We start from the raw sequence: 19170 nt of genomic DNA on the forward strand, positions 1-19170 counted from the left end.
GTCATCATAATTCATGATTTATGATGGTTATTAAAAGTATTGACATGAGTAGAAGTGAAATATGAGCTGACAGTGATATGGCACGAGGCTGAGTGGTCGGACAGAACAAAGACTTTACTGTGCGTCACAATGATCAGTTTATCAGCCAGCGCTTCTTTTCCAATCTATTTTTAATGAGGATCGTTCTGGTTAAGGCATGAAAACAACCATGTTTTACTGAATGTAAAGTTTGTATTTGGTTAATTTGAAATAATGGAATAAAATGAACATGAATAAATGTGTTTTTGCTTCTAGAAGGAGCAGCGAGAGCTTTAATGAGTCTACTGTAGCACTGCCCTTACACTGCCTCTTGACGCCTCATCTGATGTCTCTCTTTGAAGCCTGTAGGAATTTCTGGTGCATCTCTAAAAGGACTCGCTGTAATTATGTTTGCCTGTAACTTTCAGTAAGAATGAAGGAGAACGAAATACGAGCTTTAGTTGGAGTTTAGATTATGATGAAAAAAATAAATAAATAAATAAAGTAAAGGAGCGTCTGAGTCATCAGCTCAAAATCTTCCCACACATCTTCAGGACACAGCACGACAAGTTCATCCTCTGAACTGGTTTTCATTCTGAGTTTGATAAAATGTTGTTTTTTTTTAATGTGTCACTAAGGTATTTTACCATCAAAGTATGATCTGTCTTAATAAGATCAGGCTCCGGCCCTTTATTTAACGTCTTTGCATTGTAGCTTCATCGTTCGTGAATCAGAAACCTCCAACCCAAACGTGGAGAAAGCTGCATGAACATGTGGCATCAATGTCAAACTAAGGATAAATGTGATTGACTTTAAAGAGTGAAAAAAAAAAAAAAAACCTGACTTTTCACTGACCTCAAACATCAAACACTTAAAAGCCAGAAAACGAGAAGGCAACATGACAGAAAGTGAGAGGAGCTGTGAGTGTAGAGGGGGGGGCGGCGTCTGCAGCCTTTCCTACGCACATGTGTTTTTCTGCCTCCAATACTGAGTCAATTAACCTAATGGAAGTGGCAATTAATTAACTCAGCAAACATAATGATTAGGGACCTGACAATCAAGCGAGTGGGAGTGGTTTAAATAAGGCTGATTATATAGATAATGACTTACTGGCTTTTCTTTGATGCAGAGGATAAAAAATCCCACATGCACTCTGGATTAGACTCAAATGATGTCAGTTAAAGTGCTCAATGCTGAAATGAGTCCCAAAAAAAAAAGTCTTCACACAAGTATCTGTCTTTGTGGAAAGTGACATCCAGACTCAAATCACACAAACACATTTAGATTTTCAAAATAAAAGCACGCCGATTTGGCTCAAGAGCTACGAAGAAGCCCAGTAACCGTCACACTTGAGGCCTTACCGTGTTTCTTTGGCTGTTGGCTCCTATTGGTCCTCTGAACACCCCCTTGATGCTCCTCAGCTGTCCGTCACGCAGGTGGGTGGAACTAATCACAATGTAGTAGCACGCCATTGGATAAAATTGGCTTTCATGTAGTTAAATATCTATTTATCTCTTTATCTATCTGGACTTTGAGGAAAAAGTCAGCTTCCTTGCCTGCTTCTTCTTCTGTGCTCAACTCTCCCCCGCCTTTCGTCTTTCCTCTGTTTTAGAACGTAAAGGAGGGTCAGAAGACAAAAAAAGAAAGAAAGGGAACGCAGCTTCCCAGTGCTGCTCTGATTTATTCTCTCTCTTCCATAAGTTTTTGCCAGTGAGTCTTTGACTCTGCCTTCTCCCGGCTCATCTCCCCTCAGTCTTTCTAAATATTTCACTCTCTGCTCCTCCTTTCTTTCCCTAAATGTCTTTTTATTCTTCTTGCTCTTTGTTCTAAATTTGCCTCCTGTTAGACGCCTCTGTCTCTCTTTAAATATTTCTCTTTAAGTCCTTTTCTCTCCAGATGTTTTGCTCCCATCTTTCATTCATCAGTCTGTCCCTGTCATTGACTCCTTCCCTCTCACGCGCTCTCTTTCTTCTAAATTTCTTCCAGAAATCTCATTGATCAGTCTTGCAGTTCCTCTAACTATCTCCCGTCCGCTGCCTCCTTCTCTCCACTTAACAATCTCTCCAGCTCCTTTTGTTTTCCCTCCCTCTTTGTCTCTGTATCTCTCTAAGTGGATGGGAGGGATACTTTTTCCCTCCTCTCACTATCTCCCCATCTCCTGTCCCTGTCTTTGTTTCTCTCTCCCCGTCTCTTTTTGCTCTCTGCTTCCTTGTTAGCGCTGAGAAGAAGTACTCAGTCTTCTCCTCCCTCTGTCAGAGCAGGCGTGCAGCTTCCTCTCAGATGCTCCTCTCCTCTGCTGCGCTGCATGCGTTCGCTCTCCTCCCTCCTCTCTATCTCCCTCTCTCTGCTGATCTCTTGCTCTGTGGCCAGGAGAGTGGTTTGCTCCTCAGTTACCCGCGGTTACCATCTGCCCTTTTAACGCATGGAGTGCTGACGCTTGCGCTCTCCTCCCTCCCTCTCCTTCCCTCCATCTCTCTCTGCCTCTCCTCTTGCTGTCTTTCTTCTCTCTTTAATCATCTCCTTCTCTCCCTCCTTCTCTCTTTCTCTCAAGCCAAAGGAGACAAGCTCCACCTACTGGAAAGCAGAAAACGTACAGAGGAAATAGAGGTGAAAAGAGAGTGAAACAAAAAGAGCTATTCTTTAATCCCAGCCAACGCTGAAAAATGTTGCATGCAAAAAAATTGGACTTTCTTAATCCTTATATGAGAAAATATAATTAGATGCAAACTGGTAGTGGTTCAGTATCTTGCTCAAGGGCACATTGTTTGGCATTTTAGACCCGTGGGATCTTTAAGCAGTTAAATAATAATAAGAAAACTTAAAGCACAAATATACAATGTAGAATTGTTTACATGAGAAAACCTGTTATGTGCCTCTCATCATAGTTAAGTCTTCACAGGACAAGCAGCCACAAAGGTCATGTGATGTCAGTTTACCTGCCAATGACCTGCACCAGCCGTGTGCATTAGAAATCCTGCCTGACTGTGAACCTGCATTAAGTTTTATCACTGGATGCAAACACAGCACATATATATATTATCCATTTTGAAGTTTTCAGGACAAAGATGTTAGCAGAGTTGTTTTTGCACCTTTAGCAGGCACAAAGCAACATTAGCATTCATTTGGAGTTGGGAATCAGAAGTAGTAGCGTTGCAGAAACTCTTAGGGGAGTGACTCAGAGTGGATGGTTGAGCTTTAAGAAAGTTTGACTTTTCTGTCTTCTGCCATGTCAGCTTTGGTTCTGCTCAACCATGTCCTGAGCCTTTCCCAACTTTAGACTTGTTACAAACCCAAACCAAGATCTGTCTCAGCCTTGATTAGTTCTAGTTGCAAAAACAAATAAACTAAACCTTAAATGTTGATTAAGTTAGATTAAAAGCACAGTACCCAGTCTCCAACTGAAGCCCTGGTGTCTCTCAGTTGTACTACCCCCCCATGACTCTCTGCTACCTACAGCCCTTCTGTTGTTACTCCTGCTTCTCTACCCTGTGTTGCCAAAGTCTGCTCCGTAAATGAGCCACACCTGCCACCTGGCCAAGGTTAGAAGAAGCCAGTAGTGGTTTCCAACAGCAGCCATGGGGGAGTCTCTACAGCTCAAAGTGGGGAACAGTGGCTGCCAGAGCCAAGAGGCGGCGTTCTTTAGCACAGAGAGAGTGGGACAAAGAAAGACCAACAACCAGGGTTAACATGGGTTTGGCTTTTTCACATGGAGAGCGTTCAAAGCAGCCAAAGGACTCACATTGGATCCACATGTGGCCTTCTTCCTTCTGGATGTGTTAGCATCTAAAGCTAACCTGTTGGTTTTGGTAGCATTAGCCACCTAGCATGGTCATGACTGGACTTTTGTATTAAATGAATCTGATTTGTTTTGTGTAACATTAGTGCTTTGGGTCACATTAGCAGGAACCAGAGCGTCTGCTGGACTGACACATTTACTCGTTAGCTAGCGAGCTTTGGACTGGAGGCTGCCTTTTGTACTGTTTGTCCCAACATGGCGTCTGTATTTTGCATTGCAGCTTTGGAAAACACGACTGGATGGGAGGGGTTTATATTGGGAGTTTGGTTTGAGCCTCATCAGACTGAAAAAATTAGGCAGAATGCCTTTATCTATTACGACCATGATGATATGTCAAATCGATTTACAACAGCAACAGGTAGCGTCCCCTGTATTTTGGCAGAAAGTGAGGTTGAGGCCTAACGTTTGCCTTCATATCAAGTGTAACCAGGATCTTTCCAAAGTTAAATTAAAAAGAGCATTTCATGGATTTAGCATTGCGGTCCCACTACAATGTCAGAGTCATGATTTAAATAAAATTGAATCTGAATAAAAGCGGCTGAACCACACATTTTTCTTCCTTGTCAAAACCTGGAGCTTACATTATCGTGTTACTGCGCCTACTGAGTTATGCTGATAGAAGTTAATGTTGCCTTGAGCCTCTAGTCTCAAGCAGAGATGAGGAGCAGACTACAGAGGTCTGGTAAGCTCACTTCTTTTTTAACTCCACACCCCCAGATTTTTTTTCATTTTCAAACTTGTAGTCTTCAGCCCCAGCAGACATTTTATCAGACTTCACACGGTTCCCTCAGGAGCCACAAAGGGCTTTATACAACTTTTTTCACATACGCAGAAGTATACTCCCCAAGACCTGTAAACAGACTTTTATTTACCCAAGTAACTTTTCTGCCTGCACCTAGCTAATCCTGAACCATAGCGGTGGAAGATCAGAAAACAATAATATCAGTCATTATGGTGTCATTTCATAAACCACCTGACAAACTGTGTTGTCCTGCCAGATTAAAATCACTTGGAATTAAAAAACAAACCACATATTTCATTGTTTACCATGTAGGAGTTGATTAAATCCACAAATGCTGACAGAAGGGTTGCACAAAATGAATCAAAGCCAAAACAAATAATTATTCTACCGTTGGAAACATTATGGAAGTATAATAGTTTCAAACTTGCAGAGTAAGAACATTGATTGCATTTAAAAACTGCATGATCATGAACCAAGTGCAGTAGGTCAAATATGATCAGGGAGGTAATTCTACAAATGATAGGGCAGAGATGAGATTAGGGTTAATGAGCAAAAGATTTATGAGGTCTAAAGATTGTAAGAGGGTCTGGTGAGGTCAGTGAACTGAAGCAACATGTCACGCTTCAAAAACAAATAACAGAACCTTACGATCAGCTCCCTGTGGGAGCGGAGATGTGTCTCTGCTTCATGCCAGTACGAAGCTGGGCAGGCAGGCGAGACAGAGCTGACTCACACAGAAAATCACAAAAATCAAGATGGAAAGAAAAAAGGCATGTAAAAGAGTCTCCAGAGAAAACTGTTAGTCACGTATCCCTGACAGTCTACTGTTCAGCTCAAAAGCAAAAATGGTTCCCTCTTTTAGTCCATAGAAATTTCAGTTTAGTTAGAGAATCTTCGATCCACGAGGCTTTTGAGACGAATCATGTCTATGAGAGGCAGCGTTGAGCTGATTTATCTATTTATTTCATTGCCTTTCAGCTAATCCTCACAGTTTAACTAATCAAATAAAGTGTAGCTTCTTTGCAAAATAAGAAAATGCACAATTAGAGCCTATAAATATGTTCATTTCTACAGCAGAAAACTGAAATTCCTTCATTTTAACATCCATTTTAGCCCTGACGACATCATACGTTTCCAATTCCATAGGTCTTGTGTCATAGTTAAATCAAATGATATCAAATTGAATAAATTTACTGTAAATGTTTCCAACCACTGAGATCCTTCCTTTATTAAACATTAAATAATCCACTAATATTTTCCAGGATTCAGCCTGGACGACACCTTTTTTTCATTGTTTTTTATGTTTACTTGTTTTTTATTGTTGGCTCACAGTATTGAATATGAATCTATTCAGGTTTATATGAGCCTGCTGCAGAACACAACCTGCAAAAAAACAGTTTTCATGTGCATGAGCCTCCTGCACGTCACAGCTGGACCTCATTAAGACAAAGTGCAGCCAATAACCTTTTGCTAGAAACGTCAGTCTGCAACGAGGGACTGCACCAGTTCGACACCGGTTTGCAACCTTCTGTGAAAATATGTTGCTTTTTTAACTTTTGATTCACTTTTTTCATCAATAATGAGACATAAGTGTCTTGATTCCCCTGCAGAATCCTGTCCCCACTTAACAGGTGCACCACTTTATAATTTTCATCTGCAACACTCACTGCATGTAGAACCAAAAGCTCAGCGCTGTGATTGTTTATGTTCCCACTTAGTTTTCATTCAGGTAGAAACAAATCAAATCCTTCCTTGTGTTTCTCACCGAACGACTGTGAGTTACTACATTTGCATCTGTGTTGACTCGTGGAAGGATTTTCCTCGACAGGAAATTGTCAAGCCCCCGAGAGTCTCTCTCTTGTTTAGTGACTGAATATTGTTGTTGAGCTTTGAGAAAATAAAGTACACGGTAAGAAGCTTATCTGATAAATATCCCTCTGCTTTGGGTCCCATGATCCGATGCAATAAGCTTAAAACCCTCCCATCTGCTCCACTAGATTAGATTGACATAAATAAAAATCTAACTTTTTACTCCCTGTTCAATTCTTCTTCTGCTTCATTCATTGGTTGATACAGTCTGTGTGTATCAGTTTGTTTTTATTTATCTGAATCTTTACACTTTCATTTTCCTCTTGTATCCCATTACGTGATGTTTTATGTATGCGTTATACATATTTTTGTTTATTTTTTCAGCACAGTGGCAGATAATATGGGGTTGCTGGTGGATTATAAATCCTGTTTGGGGGTTGGGGAGATAAGAAGGAACTCATTAAAAATGTACTCTAATAATATTGTGTGTTAAATGAATGTCTGGTTTATTTAATAGTACTGTATATCATGCATGCACCCACAGGAAAATATAATAGAGTTTATGCTGATGTGGAGTAACTCTGGTGGAAGACGACCGAAGAAAATGCAGTTTGTGTTTCTTGGTGAGCATTTTGTGTTTGAACTAAGAGTGGGTGATTTTGGAAGTGTCTTATGATGACTATGAAGCCCATAACATGTGATTCACATCAATTTAATGCTAATCAAACCATTCATTGACCTCTTGTGCACTATGGGAGGATTTAATATTTCTCTCTATTCATTTATTCATTTTTATCTTTAATTTGTCAACCATCTGTATACTGCACTTGCCAAGAAGAAAACAAAAAAAATGTCAAATTTAATCACAGAGCATTAATTTGAAAATGGCATAAACAAACTCCAAATGCAGCCATGTTTCCACGCATATGTGCTCATAACATTATTCAATACCTTTATGGATGATGGTATTTATAACATCTTGCACTGTTCATTTTGTCCAGTTTGGGGTTGTGTTTGTTTCAGCACATGATTCTAAAAATCAAAAGCAAAACAGTAAATCGGGGAATTTTTTTATTGTTCATTTCTGCAGTTTATCAAAAAATAATGGCGACCAACAGGAGAGATATCATTGTGCTGCTTTAGGGCAAATTATTCAGCCTTATGTATGTAACCTGGCTCTTTGTTAATATTCTCTTATAGAGGCTTGCACAGACTGAGGTGGTGGTTGGACCCCACGAGACCCTGCAGATGGGACAGCTTGTGCCATACCGTGGGCCATCACATCCAGACGGTAAAATGTCACAAAAATGTCAGGGGAAACCCAGTTGGCTTCATAGCAGATACTCTTCAGTGATACACCATTGAACAACACCAAAGAAAAGGCCAAACTCCCCTCCACTCAAGTGCTGTCACAGACTGCATATTGGCACTGTTGCCATTAGTCAGACATTGGTTCAATATTTAATTTGCCTGTTTTTCAAGACTTGAGACTATAACAAGCAGGGTTATAAGTGTATTTATTGGACAGTAGTGTGCATTTATTGGGAAAAACAAAGCCGTAGGCCCTAAGTATTTAGTTATTAACAGTGACAGAGACCCGCTCTTTGCAATCAGTCCACGGCTTTAAAGGAGTGTTAAATAATCTATGACCTTTATAGGACTAGCAGGAATTGCAACCAATTTGGCAGAACTTATCTCCTTCAAGTCTCTGGCACAGAACCAGCCTCCACCCCTCTGCTTCTCCTGAGCGACAGTAGCCTGCAACTGACACCAGCTACAAAGACTGGCACAAATAAACTCCCTAATGAGAGCAGAAATTCTGCACAAATGTCTCTAATAAAAAGGTAATACACTAGCAAGAACAATACGGGAATAATAATAGTAGTGATGTTTCATTACCACCCACATTTGAATTGTTTTCTAGATTTTAGCAGCTCATCTAACCACAAATGGCAATGCCGAGGTGGCAGATTCATCTGGATTCATCCTTTGAACCCCATGGACATCTGGGCCAAAATTCAGGGCAGTCCATTCTGTAATATTGATTCGTCTGCTGGTTCAGATACTGCACACCCCAGGATTTACTGTCTTACAAATCCCAAAAAGCTGAGCTCAGTGTATTTATGTTACATGCAGCTAAATGTGCAGAACATCTCCCTCTACATGGGTTTGACCATTAACTTAACGTCCCTGGACTTTAATCATAAACAATAATCAGCAGTAAATGTTCTCACTTTGGTGAATAAACAGACATTTGCATTGAAACAGTGAAGATTAGGATGTGACACCTTTGTGTGCTGAGACTTTGCAGTATTAGGAGCTTATCCCAGCAGTGTTTGCTGATTAGCATGTGAGCCAACTGGATTCTCCCTTATTATCTAACAAGCTAATTACAAGCCAATGATTTCAAGGGAGCGAGGGTAGTGCATAAACTTCGCAACACTGAAATTGATAGAGACAATGAGGGCAATTGTTCTAAATGGTGCTGCAACTGCTGGTACAGTCGAGTCAAAAAACAGGAAACCTGAGTATTGCCAAGATAATAAGAGGCTCCAAAAACAAATCTAATAGAAACCAGCTGTGAATACAGTGTCTTCAGTAAAGATACTCAAAATCAAAAATATCATTTGACAAAAATCTTTATTGGCAAAAATCCTAATGTTTAACAGAAACAGGACTTTGTGTTCAGTTCTCAGTTTTAAAAGACTGTCCATCTACATTTCCAGAAACATCACAGTCTCCACAACAACAAAACAAAGAGCCACCCTCAGGCTCTCCAGTGTCTGGTGTATACAGGGATCTGGGTATTGTAGTCTTTTAAGGTTTTTTATTGAGGCTAAAAAAATGATCTGTAGTCCCCTATGGTTTATAGTTCTGTAGTTGTTGGTAGAAGCCGGGGTTGGGGCGGACCGAGGGCCTTGCCAGCTTCACCTGGTTGTACGCATCATCAAACGACAGCCCCTCCCTCAGCATGAGGTAGCCAATCACGATGGAGCAGGAACGTGACACGCCGGCATTACAGTGGACCAGCACCACACCCTCCTGGGAAAAAGAACCCGAACGTGAGACAGGAAACCAATGAAGTTAAAACTACTTTTCCTTCTTTACGTTCAGTGTGACATCCACATTGTGGTTGCTCAACTGATCCCTACCATGTAAACATAAAGTCACAGATCATGGCAGTGCAGAGAGATTAAAATTAAAATGTAGGAGAGAAGGTCACACATGGAAATCCTGGTTCTTAATTACAGCCTCCTCATATTTAAGCTGTCGTGTTAGTAAAACTAGAGAATAAACTGTTGTATTGTCATGACAGGATAAGGTTAATATGCCTGTTAGAGAACGCGACTATAAGCTCAGCAGCAAACTTGCAGGTTTAGGCATTTATGGCAAAGGTGGTTGCTGGATTTAAAAGGTGAGTTCACCCTAATTTAAAAAAGAAACATCGTACTTATCCTCAGTTGTACGGTTTTATCTGGTAAGGCCTTGAGATATCCATCTCTGAGCTTTCTGCTGCCACTCCAATAAAATGGAGGAAATGAAATTGCATTTGTTGTGCTCAAAACATTGAAAAGTGACATTTAAAAAAAATCAACAGTGTGTCCCTGACAGAAAGAATGTTTTTGTTACTAGAGTTATTTCAGAGGCTTCACTCTGAGCAGTTCACACTCAGTTTACTTTCTGCCGAACACATACTCACTGTGACAACTCCAAATATATTTGCAAATGTTTTACCAACACAAACAAAATGTCATTTAACTTAAGCAAGAAGGTTCTGGGTTTGAACCCTTTCTGTCTGGGGCCTGCACGTCCTGTTGGTTTTGGGGTTGTAGCAGATGTTTAGCAGATGTTAAGCACATTAAAATCTGACAATATACCTCATGTGCCCACATACCGTTAATGTTGACTAATATGTCCTGACATTTGGAAACAGAAGTGTCATGTTCACCATGTCGACGTTACATCATCGGTGGTTTGACGAAGCCATTTCACCTCATTTTACTGCAGATCTGTAGTTTGTGACTTTCTAACATCTCAGCATTAGACATGTAGAACAGGTTGAGGTGGAATAAATCCGTGGCTGTGGCTATGGGTGTCTGTGTCTGTGTGTGTGTGTGTGTGTGTGTGTGTGTCACAATTTGTGATATGATTAATATTAATGCTGATGTAATTATTTTACTGCCTAGAGTGCCTGACTGCAAATGATTTATTTTTTTTAAATTCCAGCCACATCTTTAGACAATGCGTGCAGGCCCACGGCTCAGCTCTGAATCTCAGTGCACTGAGACGTTTGTCTCCGTGTTTTTTTTTTTTTAACTCGGAGAGTCGCATCACAGAGTAAAGTCCCTGTTTGGGCTGAAATCGAGTGGAACAGAAACTGTAAGAACATTTTTGATGTTACATTCAGGGACAGGAGATTTAAATAGGCTAAACACATGTACAAGATTTAGGTTGCTGGGATTAACATGCCATCTTTGTTTTCTTTCCACCATCTAACCCAATCAGGCAGTTACCCTTGGTAAAATCCAGTCAAATGAAGCATATACAGAGTGTGATTGTCTCTTTAATAAGTTTCTATCCATTGAAATAGTTTCTCTGAATCTCTATAATATTTGTGATGGTGACTGGATTCTCTATAGTTACATATCAAGCCTTGTTTCCTTCCTCTAAAAAACAAAACAAACAAAACAGGAGGCATCTACAGACTGAAAATTGCCTGAGCAAGATAATCCATCACAGCAAACATAAAGGCTTAATTTGATTTTGTCAGTTTCTTGTTTTGCTGTTATTTCATTGCACTCGAGCTGAGTGTTTTCATATCAGTGCCCGCATCACATTATGTTCTGCTGAGAAAAAAAATGCAAGCCTGCCAGGAAATAATCCCTATAGAAAGTATTACATGTAGCAGGTGTGATGATTGAGGGAAAACTAAGTGCAAGCAGAGAAAATTTGGACATTCTACATGAAATGACCCCAGTACGGATCTTTTAATAGGCGCACTGCCCACCCACCTCACCTTTGTGCAGTTACAGTTACAGATAACTGACTGCTGCAGATGTGTGTAAATGCAGAATGGCTGAGTGCACACTGATGTTAAATTGACTGGCACGTGTAAAAGGAGGCGTTCTGAGATAACATGACCCTGATGAAAGAAAACTGATTCAGTTTGAACAGATTTAATACATGCATGTATTTTTCATCCGGTGAAAGCCTGAAGCTTTGATACAAGAAGAAAATGCTGTGTTTTTACACACGACAGTGATCTGATCTCAGTATTTACTAGTTACCTGGCAGATTAAAATTAAACACCTATAACCAACACAGAAAATGTTTTGCATTGTTAGGCAGAAAACTGAAATGTTCAAAAGTATATAAAGTTTTAAAAATGAGCATCAAGCTAAAAGAATGGGTTAAAATTACTAGATCATTGATATGCTGCTTATACAGTATATCTATATTATTAGATTATTATTAATCCAATAATAAATGAACACAGATAGAACAATCACACATTCTGACAAACCAGTCTCAGAGTTGTATTGTGCAGTTGCATCTATATAAAAACACTTTGCCAACTGCAGTAACTTCCCAAATATGGTGTGGAAATGTAAGACTGCTTCCTTTGAACAGACTGTTGGTCCAGTCTGTCAGCAGACGGATGTGTGAGTGGTATAAGTCCTCTCAGGAAGACTAACTGCAGGAATGTGAGTCAGTGTATTTTTAAAAATGTCAAAGTCTTCAGTAAAATTGTAAAGCAGTATTTGAAATTGAAGAACACCCCACACCCTTCACATTAAGGTTTTGCTATGAACTGATGTTTAAATACTTCCTCCTCCTCCTCCTCCTCCTCCTCAGGTATGACTGAATGCTAATGGTGCATGCTTGTGTACCTGTTCTCGAGCCTGATCTATGAAGCTGCAGCACTCCCCGAGGCACGAAGTGATGTCTGTCTCCGGGAGGTCCAGGATCTGGAGCGTCTTATACACCAGCAGATCTGGGAAAAGGTTGGTGACTCCGTAGGCCACATTTAGCACATGAGACACCTGACAGAGAGGGAGACAGGAGGGGTGTAGAGACATAAAACTCCTGACCCTTGACCATTGGCTGCTTTGGCTTTGACTAGGTAGAGAGAGATTCTGTCAGTCCGCCATATTGATGACATGACACAACCTGCATGTGACTGAGAGAGAAGGCAGAAAGACAATGAGAAACCCAAAGAGGGTTGACAGAGAGAGTGGATGAAAGATGACGAGGAAAGAGCAGGAGACCGAGAGGGAGAGGGGGAAAATGGGAAAGAAGACAAATGGCTTCAATTCGTTTTGCTTTAACAGTTCACTCTTACTTAAATTTAGGTTTCCCTGCTCCTCTACATCTTAGCATCATTCTGACATTTCTTCCTTCTGCACTGGGTAAAACAACGAACATTTCTTGACCATATCTTCACATTTACATCAGGTGACAGAGCCACAGACTCTGGATTTGTGTCTGATTTGTTAACAGCACATCAAATATGACATGACAGCAGCTTTTAGTAAGAACACAGGATGGTGTTGAGTGTGTTTACTTTGCAGTTTATTTTATTTTATTTTAACAGGGACAATTATCATTGATCAACAGAAAAAGCAATAGGGAAAAAAACACAACCAGTCTGCAGAATAAAATAGTATGCCCTCATCTCACAGAAATATGTACGACATAATTCTTAATACCAAATACATTTTTGATGCTTCTTTGCTCCATTACAGAAGATTTGGTGGAGAAGCTAAATCCAGCAGAGCAGGAAATGCAGCAGAGTTCAGACAGCCAGAAAGTAAACTGAGCTTTTCCTCAACTGTCAAGGTAAGTCAGTCAATATAGAAACGACTCTGTGTGTGTGTGTGTGTGTGTGTGTGTAATGTGCAGAAGAATCAAACTGAAATCTGCACTGATGCAAATGATCAGAGAACAAACAGAAGAATCATCATGTAAGAAGAGAGATGCCTCATACTAACTCACGTAAATAATAAATTCAACCTCAGGACTAAGATACTAACGTTCATATAAATGTACTACATGTGCGGCATCACATTTGATCCTCTTACAAAGTGCACCTTTAACTGACAGCCACTGTTACAACCTTTTGATTGCAATACCAGTGACTGTTTATTAAATGTTCTACTGGCAAGAAGAGGTTTTTATAAAGTGTCCTTTGGGTCTGCTGTCAAGTCTTCTTGCTTTAATAGCTACCTGGAAGCTCCTGGTTGGTTTGGTTATTAGGCAGTCAGGGTTTTATCCCAGAGACAAGAAGGGAAGGTATTTGTAATCTCTCCAATTCATCACCCTGAGACTGCACAGGCAGCAATATGCTGGTGCCTGGGAGCAGGCACTGCAGAGAGGAGTAGTCACATTTCTCTGATGTGGAGGAGCAGCCGCGCTGAGACTTACTGTAATCATTTACTCCCTCTACTGAGCTAAACTGTCACTGCATGAGTTATGAAGCTCCTCTGGCTATGGCTGCTTGTTGCAGACCTGCAGGACGGCACACCTGCACGCCTGTCTCTAATCTCATGTCACTGCACATGTACATTGAACAAGGCAAAGGCGTTCCAGCTCTATTGATCCCTGTGTACTGACCTTACATTTCTGCAGGGTGTCAATGTCGTGGGCTGCATCCTGAGAGGCTGGAAAGGCAGAAACAGCTTGATGAGGAAACAGGCAGTAGGACATGTCCCACTTACCAAACCTTATCTGTTTCAAAATGACCGGTTATACAATGATCAAATGCTGCCGTTTCACTGGAACATTACAGGCAGCATTTTATAGAACATCTGTACAGTATCAGTGTTATGATGATGATGATGATGATGATGATGATGATGCCAGTCCTGTTGATTTTGTTAAAAATCACACCAGATGGAAGAGTCAATTAGTCAAGCAACAGAAAATGAATCAGCAACAATTTTAATAACCGATTAAACTTTTAAACCAAATGTTAAATGTTTATACCATTTTTATATTTTATGTTTCTTTGCTTTTTTCATGCTGGTGAAAACACAAGTGATACTTGTTGTAGATCAAGTGAAGTGGCAGCCTTATTCATAATGAATAAACCTGGGAACCATCAGTGTTTTACAAAGAGAGCAGCCTGATCCCATATAAATCAATACAGTCAAGACAGTGATGGAAAACTTCAACAGCAGAAAGTAAAAGCTGCAGGAAATCAGCATCCATATCACTTAGTGGCAGACAGAAAAGCCTGTCTGAACAGCCGCAACACCAGATACCAGTCAGAAGAAGCCAACAGTGAAATAGCTTAAAGCTACAGAAAAAAAGCACAAAGAGGAAGCCAGTGATTTGTATAGTAGCACTAGACAAGGCTTAAAAACTGATGAAATAAACATTTAATTTTATCGACAGCTGCAGAGGAGGAATTTCATGATTTTCATGAAAAGGAGTGAGCAAAGGCGTTTTCATGACACCAGTCTTTGTAACAGCAGAGTAAGCAGCTCAAAGAATAATGGAGGGAATAAAAGCCCGGTAATCACTGAAGGAGACAGTTAAATCACAATGAGAACAGTCTCTTCCACTTTGTCAAACACCTCTTCATGAAGGCAGCAATGCTGCTCTTAAATAGCTAGAACTGGATGATTATATGACAGAGACATATGGGCAGCAAGTCGTCCACATTTCCAAAGTGGTTACTCTGCAGCAGCTTGGTGCCTTTAAAGTAGCAACATTTGCAGTCTTTGCATTAGCCAAGCCACTTTCACATAATGCCAAATTCATGGTGTTGAGAAGAAAATCTAAATCCAAAAGATGGAGCGTCTCTGGACATAAGCCAGCCTTGGCCCATGTGTCTCAGTGTAGAAGGAAGAAATTTAAACTGACACATCTGTGAAAAGATGCAGAAGTTTAGAGCGTTTGAGAAACACAAGTGCAACCATGGGACCAAATATAACCTGCTGAACAGAGGAAGACAGATCACTGTCAGCTTTACTCTGCTGAGGAGATTACTGAACTTCTGAAACTTCTTTATATTTAGTCTTTTATTGTTGGTTTTTCATAGATTTTCATTTGTCCATTGAAAACCACATTTCACCACATTTGGTCATTTTTGGGGTTTTCAGATGAATCTTTCTAAACCTGAACGCTCCGTTTCCAGATTCAAGATCTGTCTCCCTGCAACCCTGGAAGTTCCAGGATAAACGGTAGAGGATGGATGGATGATGGATGGATGGATGGATGGATGGATGGATGGATGGATGGATGGATGGATGGATGGATGGACGGACGGACATTTTAAGAGCTTGGGATCAGACTGAGGCATTTGTTTGACAGGTACTCCACTTAGAAATAGATCAGAATTGCAGAATGGTGTTAAAACAAACTTAAGTACGTCTCGGGGAAACGATCTGGACAAAGGTAAGATCTTTTTTAGAATTTGCTCTGGGCAAAAAACAAAAAAGCTGCTTGCTGAGTTAAATGATAGAATATAGAATGACATGGCTGGGGAAAAAAAATCAAATCATAAAGTGACTGCGTGCTGGAGAATCAAAATGGCAAAGAGCCATTGCCAACAATATTGGTGAAGCTTGTGGTTTATTGCAGACTGTTCAAAGCACTGAATGGTCTTAAAGGAAAGATGGAGCAGAGAATGATTTGTGCATATTTAGAGAAATGAACAGCAGTTTAATGCGATTACAGTAGGAGTGGAGGACTGTATGGAAGAGAGTCCCCTCTGCTGAATCTAACAGATGTAATATTTTATTGATCCCTGCTGAGAAATTCTCTTTTTGATTCTGCTCTGCAGTGAGGTCAAAGCGCAGAGTTAACTAGAGAAGTGAACAGCCCCCCAGAGCTGTGAGGAGATTCAATGTCAGGCTCAAGGACACTCCAGCAGGACGGATATATACTGATACGTGTGGGTGTCGACCTGCATCCTCCTGCTTAAGGGGCGATCGACAGGCCCCCTGAGACGAATTCAAAATTAATGACATTGATTTATTCATTATTAGGAACTTATTTATTTATTTTTAGGTGCAAACCATGACTGAGTGCCTTCATGGGCTGGAATACTGAAGGGACTGAGACGCTATGAAAAATGAAAACCGTGCTTTAATGCTGTGCTGCTGTAAAATAGACTTCAGGTGAAACACTGTTGGTTCGTAACAACACAGATCTTTACTGTCACACAGCTGGCAGTACTTATAGCAGCAGCAGCTGTATTAGTGTTGGTGGGTGTTTTATTAAAGAGTAAAATAAAACGTATTAAAAGACTGAAGCTCTGAGAACCAGATGTTGAATTTAAAATATTTTAATGACAGCACATTACTATCATTTTTAAATTGTCTTTAATCAGAACGGTTAAATTGGATTTTCTTCACCTTTCAGCAGCAGCAGATTCAAGATTTTAGTGTTTTTGTATTTTTTTATATAAATTACAATTTATATTTCTTCATTATTCTACTATAGCTTTTTTGCAGAGGGTATTTTATTAAAACAAAATTGCTTCTACATGCATTATTTCAAAGTGACTACAAACTAATTGCTACTCATTGGACCTGTATTTCCACATGAGCACTTTGGGGCTGAGACCTTTGTGGTTGAATAAGTACTGTAGCAATAGAAAGACTAGTAATAATATCTGTAGTAGCAGCTGAAGTAGTAGTGCACACGTAGCAATAGTAACAGCAGTGGCTTGATATGTAGTAATGCTCAAAAAGTGCTAGAGGTCCGAACAGTATAGTAGTTGTAATAATGGCTTCAACAGTAGTAGTAGGTAGTAATTTCAGCTGCAGTAGCAAAGATTGTAATACTTGCAGTGGATAGATGCAGTAGGTGGTAGTAGCAGTAACAGTAAAGGTAGGAGTATACAGCTGAGAACTGGGTGTGTATTCATGCTAAGAGAATCTAGCATCTACCCTCAAATAAATATTGGTATTGGTACTGGTAATGGTAATTAGTAAGAAGTTGTATTAACGTATACAGTTTATTACCCAGCAGTAGAAAAGGTCTGATGACACCAACTTGAAGGTCCAGACTTTTATCTTCTACAAATCCACATCCACTTCCGGGGTCAAGCTCATCGACCTGCTCCACCTCTCCCTCTCCTCCATCACCCCTCCTCTCCAGCAGCTTCCTGCCCGTCACCGTGGTTACAAGCGTGGACTGTTTCTTTAGACGGTGTTTGGAGAATCCTTGGATCTCCTGAGCCAGTGAATGCATCACACCAGGATCTACAGGGACCAGATAAAACAAACCAAAGCCCATTAGGCCACAAATTAGGCTAAACTGACTAAAACCAAGATGATCTGTTTGTATTTATTGATGCCAGGATAAACAAAATGATGTGAAATGACACTGTTTAAAAATCAATTATGTTTTTACATTACTTGGTACAATTAAGTGTAGTATATACAGTGGATTTATAGTTTTATCTAAGATTAAAATGTGGACAAATATGGGTAAGTAACATTTGGTGCTTTTATTCTCAACATCTGTAGATAATGGACACTGGTGGAAATTAAAGTATATTCAATCCAGTATTGTTCTAAATTTTACTATTGCAGTACTTGTACTTTACCTTAGTAAATACATTTTCTTACTTTACTGCATTTCAGAGGAATTGACTGTACTTTTTACTGCCCTACGTTTATCTGTTGAGTTACTTTGCTGATTCAGATTAACATAAAATCAACAGATTATTAATGATGCATGCTATAGGTTAGAGTATGACTCTATTGATTGCTGTGGGAACAACCGTGCAGCAGTATATGAAGTAATTAAAATTAGCCCAGTTAACAAGCAACCTCTTGAGTGATTTAACTCCACAATAGACTAATTAAACTGCTTCCTGCAACAATTAAAATTAAACATTAATGCGTCAAAAATGACAATTTAATATGGCTAAGTAATTCTGCACAGTGATCAGTCTACTGTTTACATTCTTATTTTTCCTTTAATACCTGTGTATGAAGTATTCTGTACATAAGTGAGTAAAATATCCAACACCACCACTGAGGCCGCCTGTTTCCGAACAGAATCACAGAGCTATATCGCTGGTTTTCCTGCTTAGGGCACCCACCTGGTCTAAATCGTTTGAATTCAAAAACAGTCCGGTAAAGACTTAGATCATCGCTGCTTTAAGCCCAAATATGACATTATTACAATTTAAGAGAGGACGAAAACGAAACAGCTGCAGCAGAAACACACAAGCTGAGTCGGAAGCTGCGTCAACAATGTGGTGCGTTCAGGTACTCATAGAAAAATAGCAAATGATAGGGCAAACAGACAGACATTGGGAAAGAAAAAATTGAGGGAAATATGCAGTTTGACAAAAAACATTCCCTAAATCACACTGGGATTTAATGTGGTCTACACACTGGACAAGTTTATTCCCACAGTAAAAAACAGGCAGAACATGCCACTGCACTTAATGTCTTATTTTGTTTTCAAAATAGCTGCCCACTAAACAATGAAGTAAATAATCATTTCAGCCCTAGTAGAAATCCGTTTATGTAAGCTCTGTTATATTTTAATATATACCTATTGGCATTATTAGACTTTTAATATTAGTAATATAGGACGTATTGTTAAATATCCCCTTTAAAATCCCTGTAAAATGTAGTTTTGCAACTGTGAAAAAGTAGTATTCATATACAGGTTTTAGATGCTTATATTCCACCAAGAGTGGCCCAAATTGAATTTTAATGCTAAATAAATAAATAATAATGCTGGTTGAATTGGAATCTACACATCAAGCTCGGTGCTAATATTAACGAGGTTGTCTTGAAGGCAGCGGGATGTGAAAACCAGGACACCTCCT

The 19170-nt window shown here is 39.8% G+C and overlaps 1 protein-coding gene across 2 annotated transcripts; it reads right to left on the reverse strand.

The window, feature by feature from the left end:
• Positions 1–8988: 8988 nt before the first annotated feature.
• Positions 8989–19162, reverse strand: LOC113131636 (dual specificity protein phosphatase 19-like). Of its 2 annotated transcripts, none has more exons than XM_026309131.2 (5): positions 18430–19162; positions 17342–17581; positions 13980–14026; positions 12257–12409; positions 8989–9407 (listed from the first exon to the last, which is right to left on the reverse strand). In XM_026309131.2, exons 2-5 carry the CDS (start codon positions 17568–17570, stop codon positions 9225–9227), a joined length of 612 nt encoding a protein of 203 aa, XP_026164916.1. In that variant the 5' UTR covers positions 17571–17581; positions 18430–19162; the 3' UTR covers positions 8989–9224. The 2 variants fall into 2 exon arrangements, with proteins under 2 accessions (XP_026164916.1, XP_026164917.1); XM_026309132.2 differs by having other exon boundaries at positions 18311–18440.
• Between the last annotated feature and the right edge of the window lie 8 nt (positions 19163–19170).

The sequence above is a fragment of the Mastacembelus armatus genome, chromosome 15 (assembly GCF_900324485.2).
Source record: "Mastacembelus armatus chromosome 15, fMasArm1.2, whole genome shotgun sequence".
In the NCBI taxonomy this organism is placed as follows: domain Eukaryota; kingdom Metazoa; phylum Chordata; class Actinopteri; order Synbranchiformes; family Mastacembelidae; genus Mastacembelus; species Mastacembelus armatus.

Coding starts and splice junctions, on each gene's coding strand:
- LOC113131636 (XM_026309131.2), bottom strand. CDS start 17,570: ATGCATTCACTGGCTCAGGAGATCCAAGGATTCTCCAAACACCGTCTA. Junction 14,027..17,341: donor CAGACCTTTTCTACTGCTGG/GTAATAAACTGT, acceptor CTGCCTTTCCAG/CCTCTCAGGATGCAGCCCAC. Junction 12,410..13,979: donor ACACCCTGCAGAAATGTAAG/GTCAGTACACAG, acceptor CCTCTCTGTCAG/GTGTCTCATGTGCTAAATGT.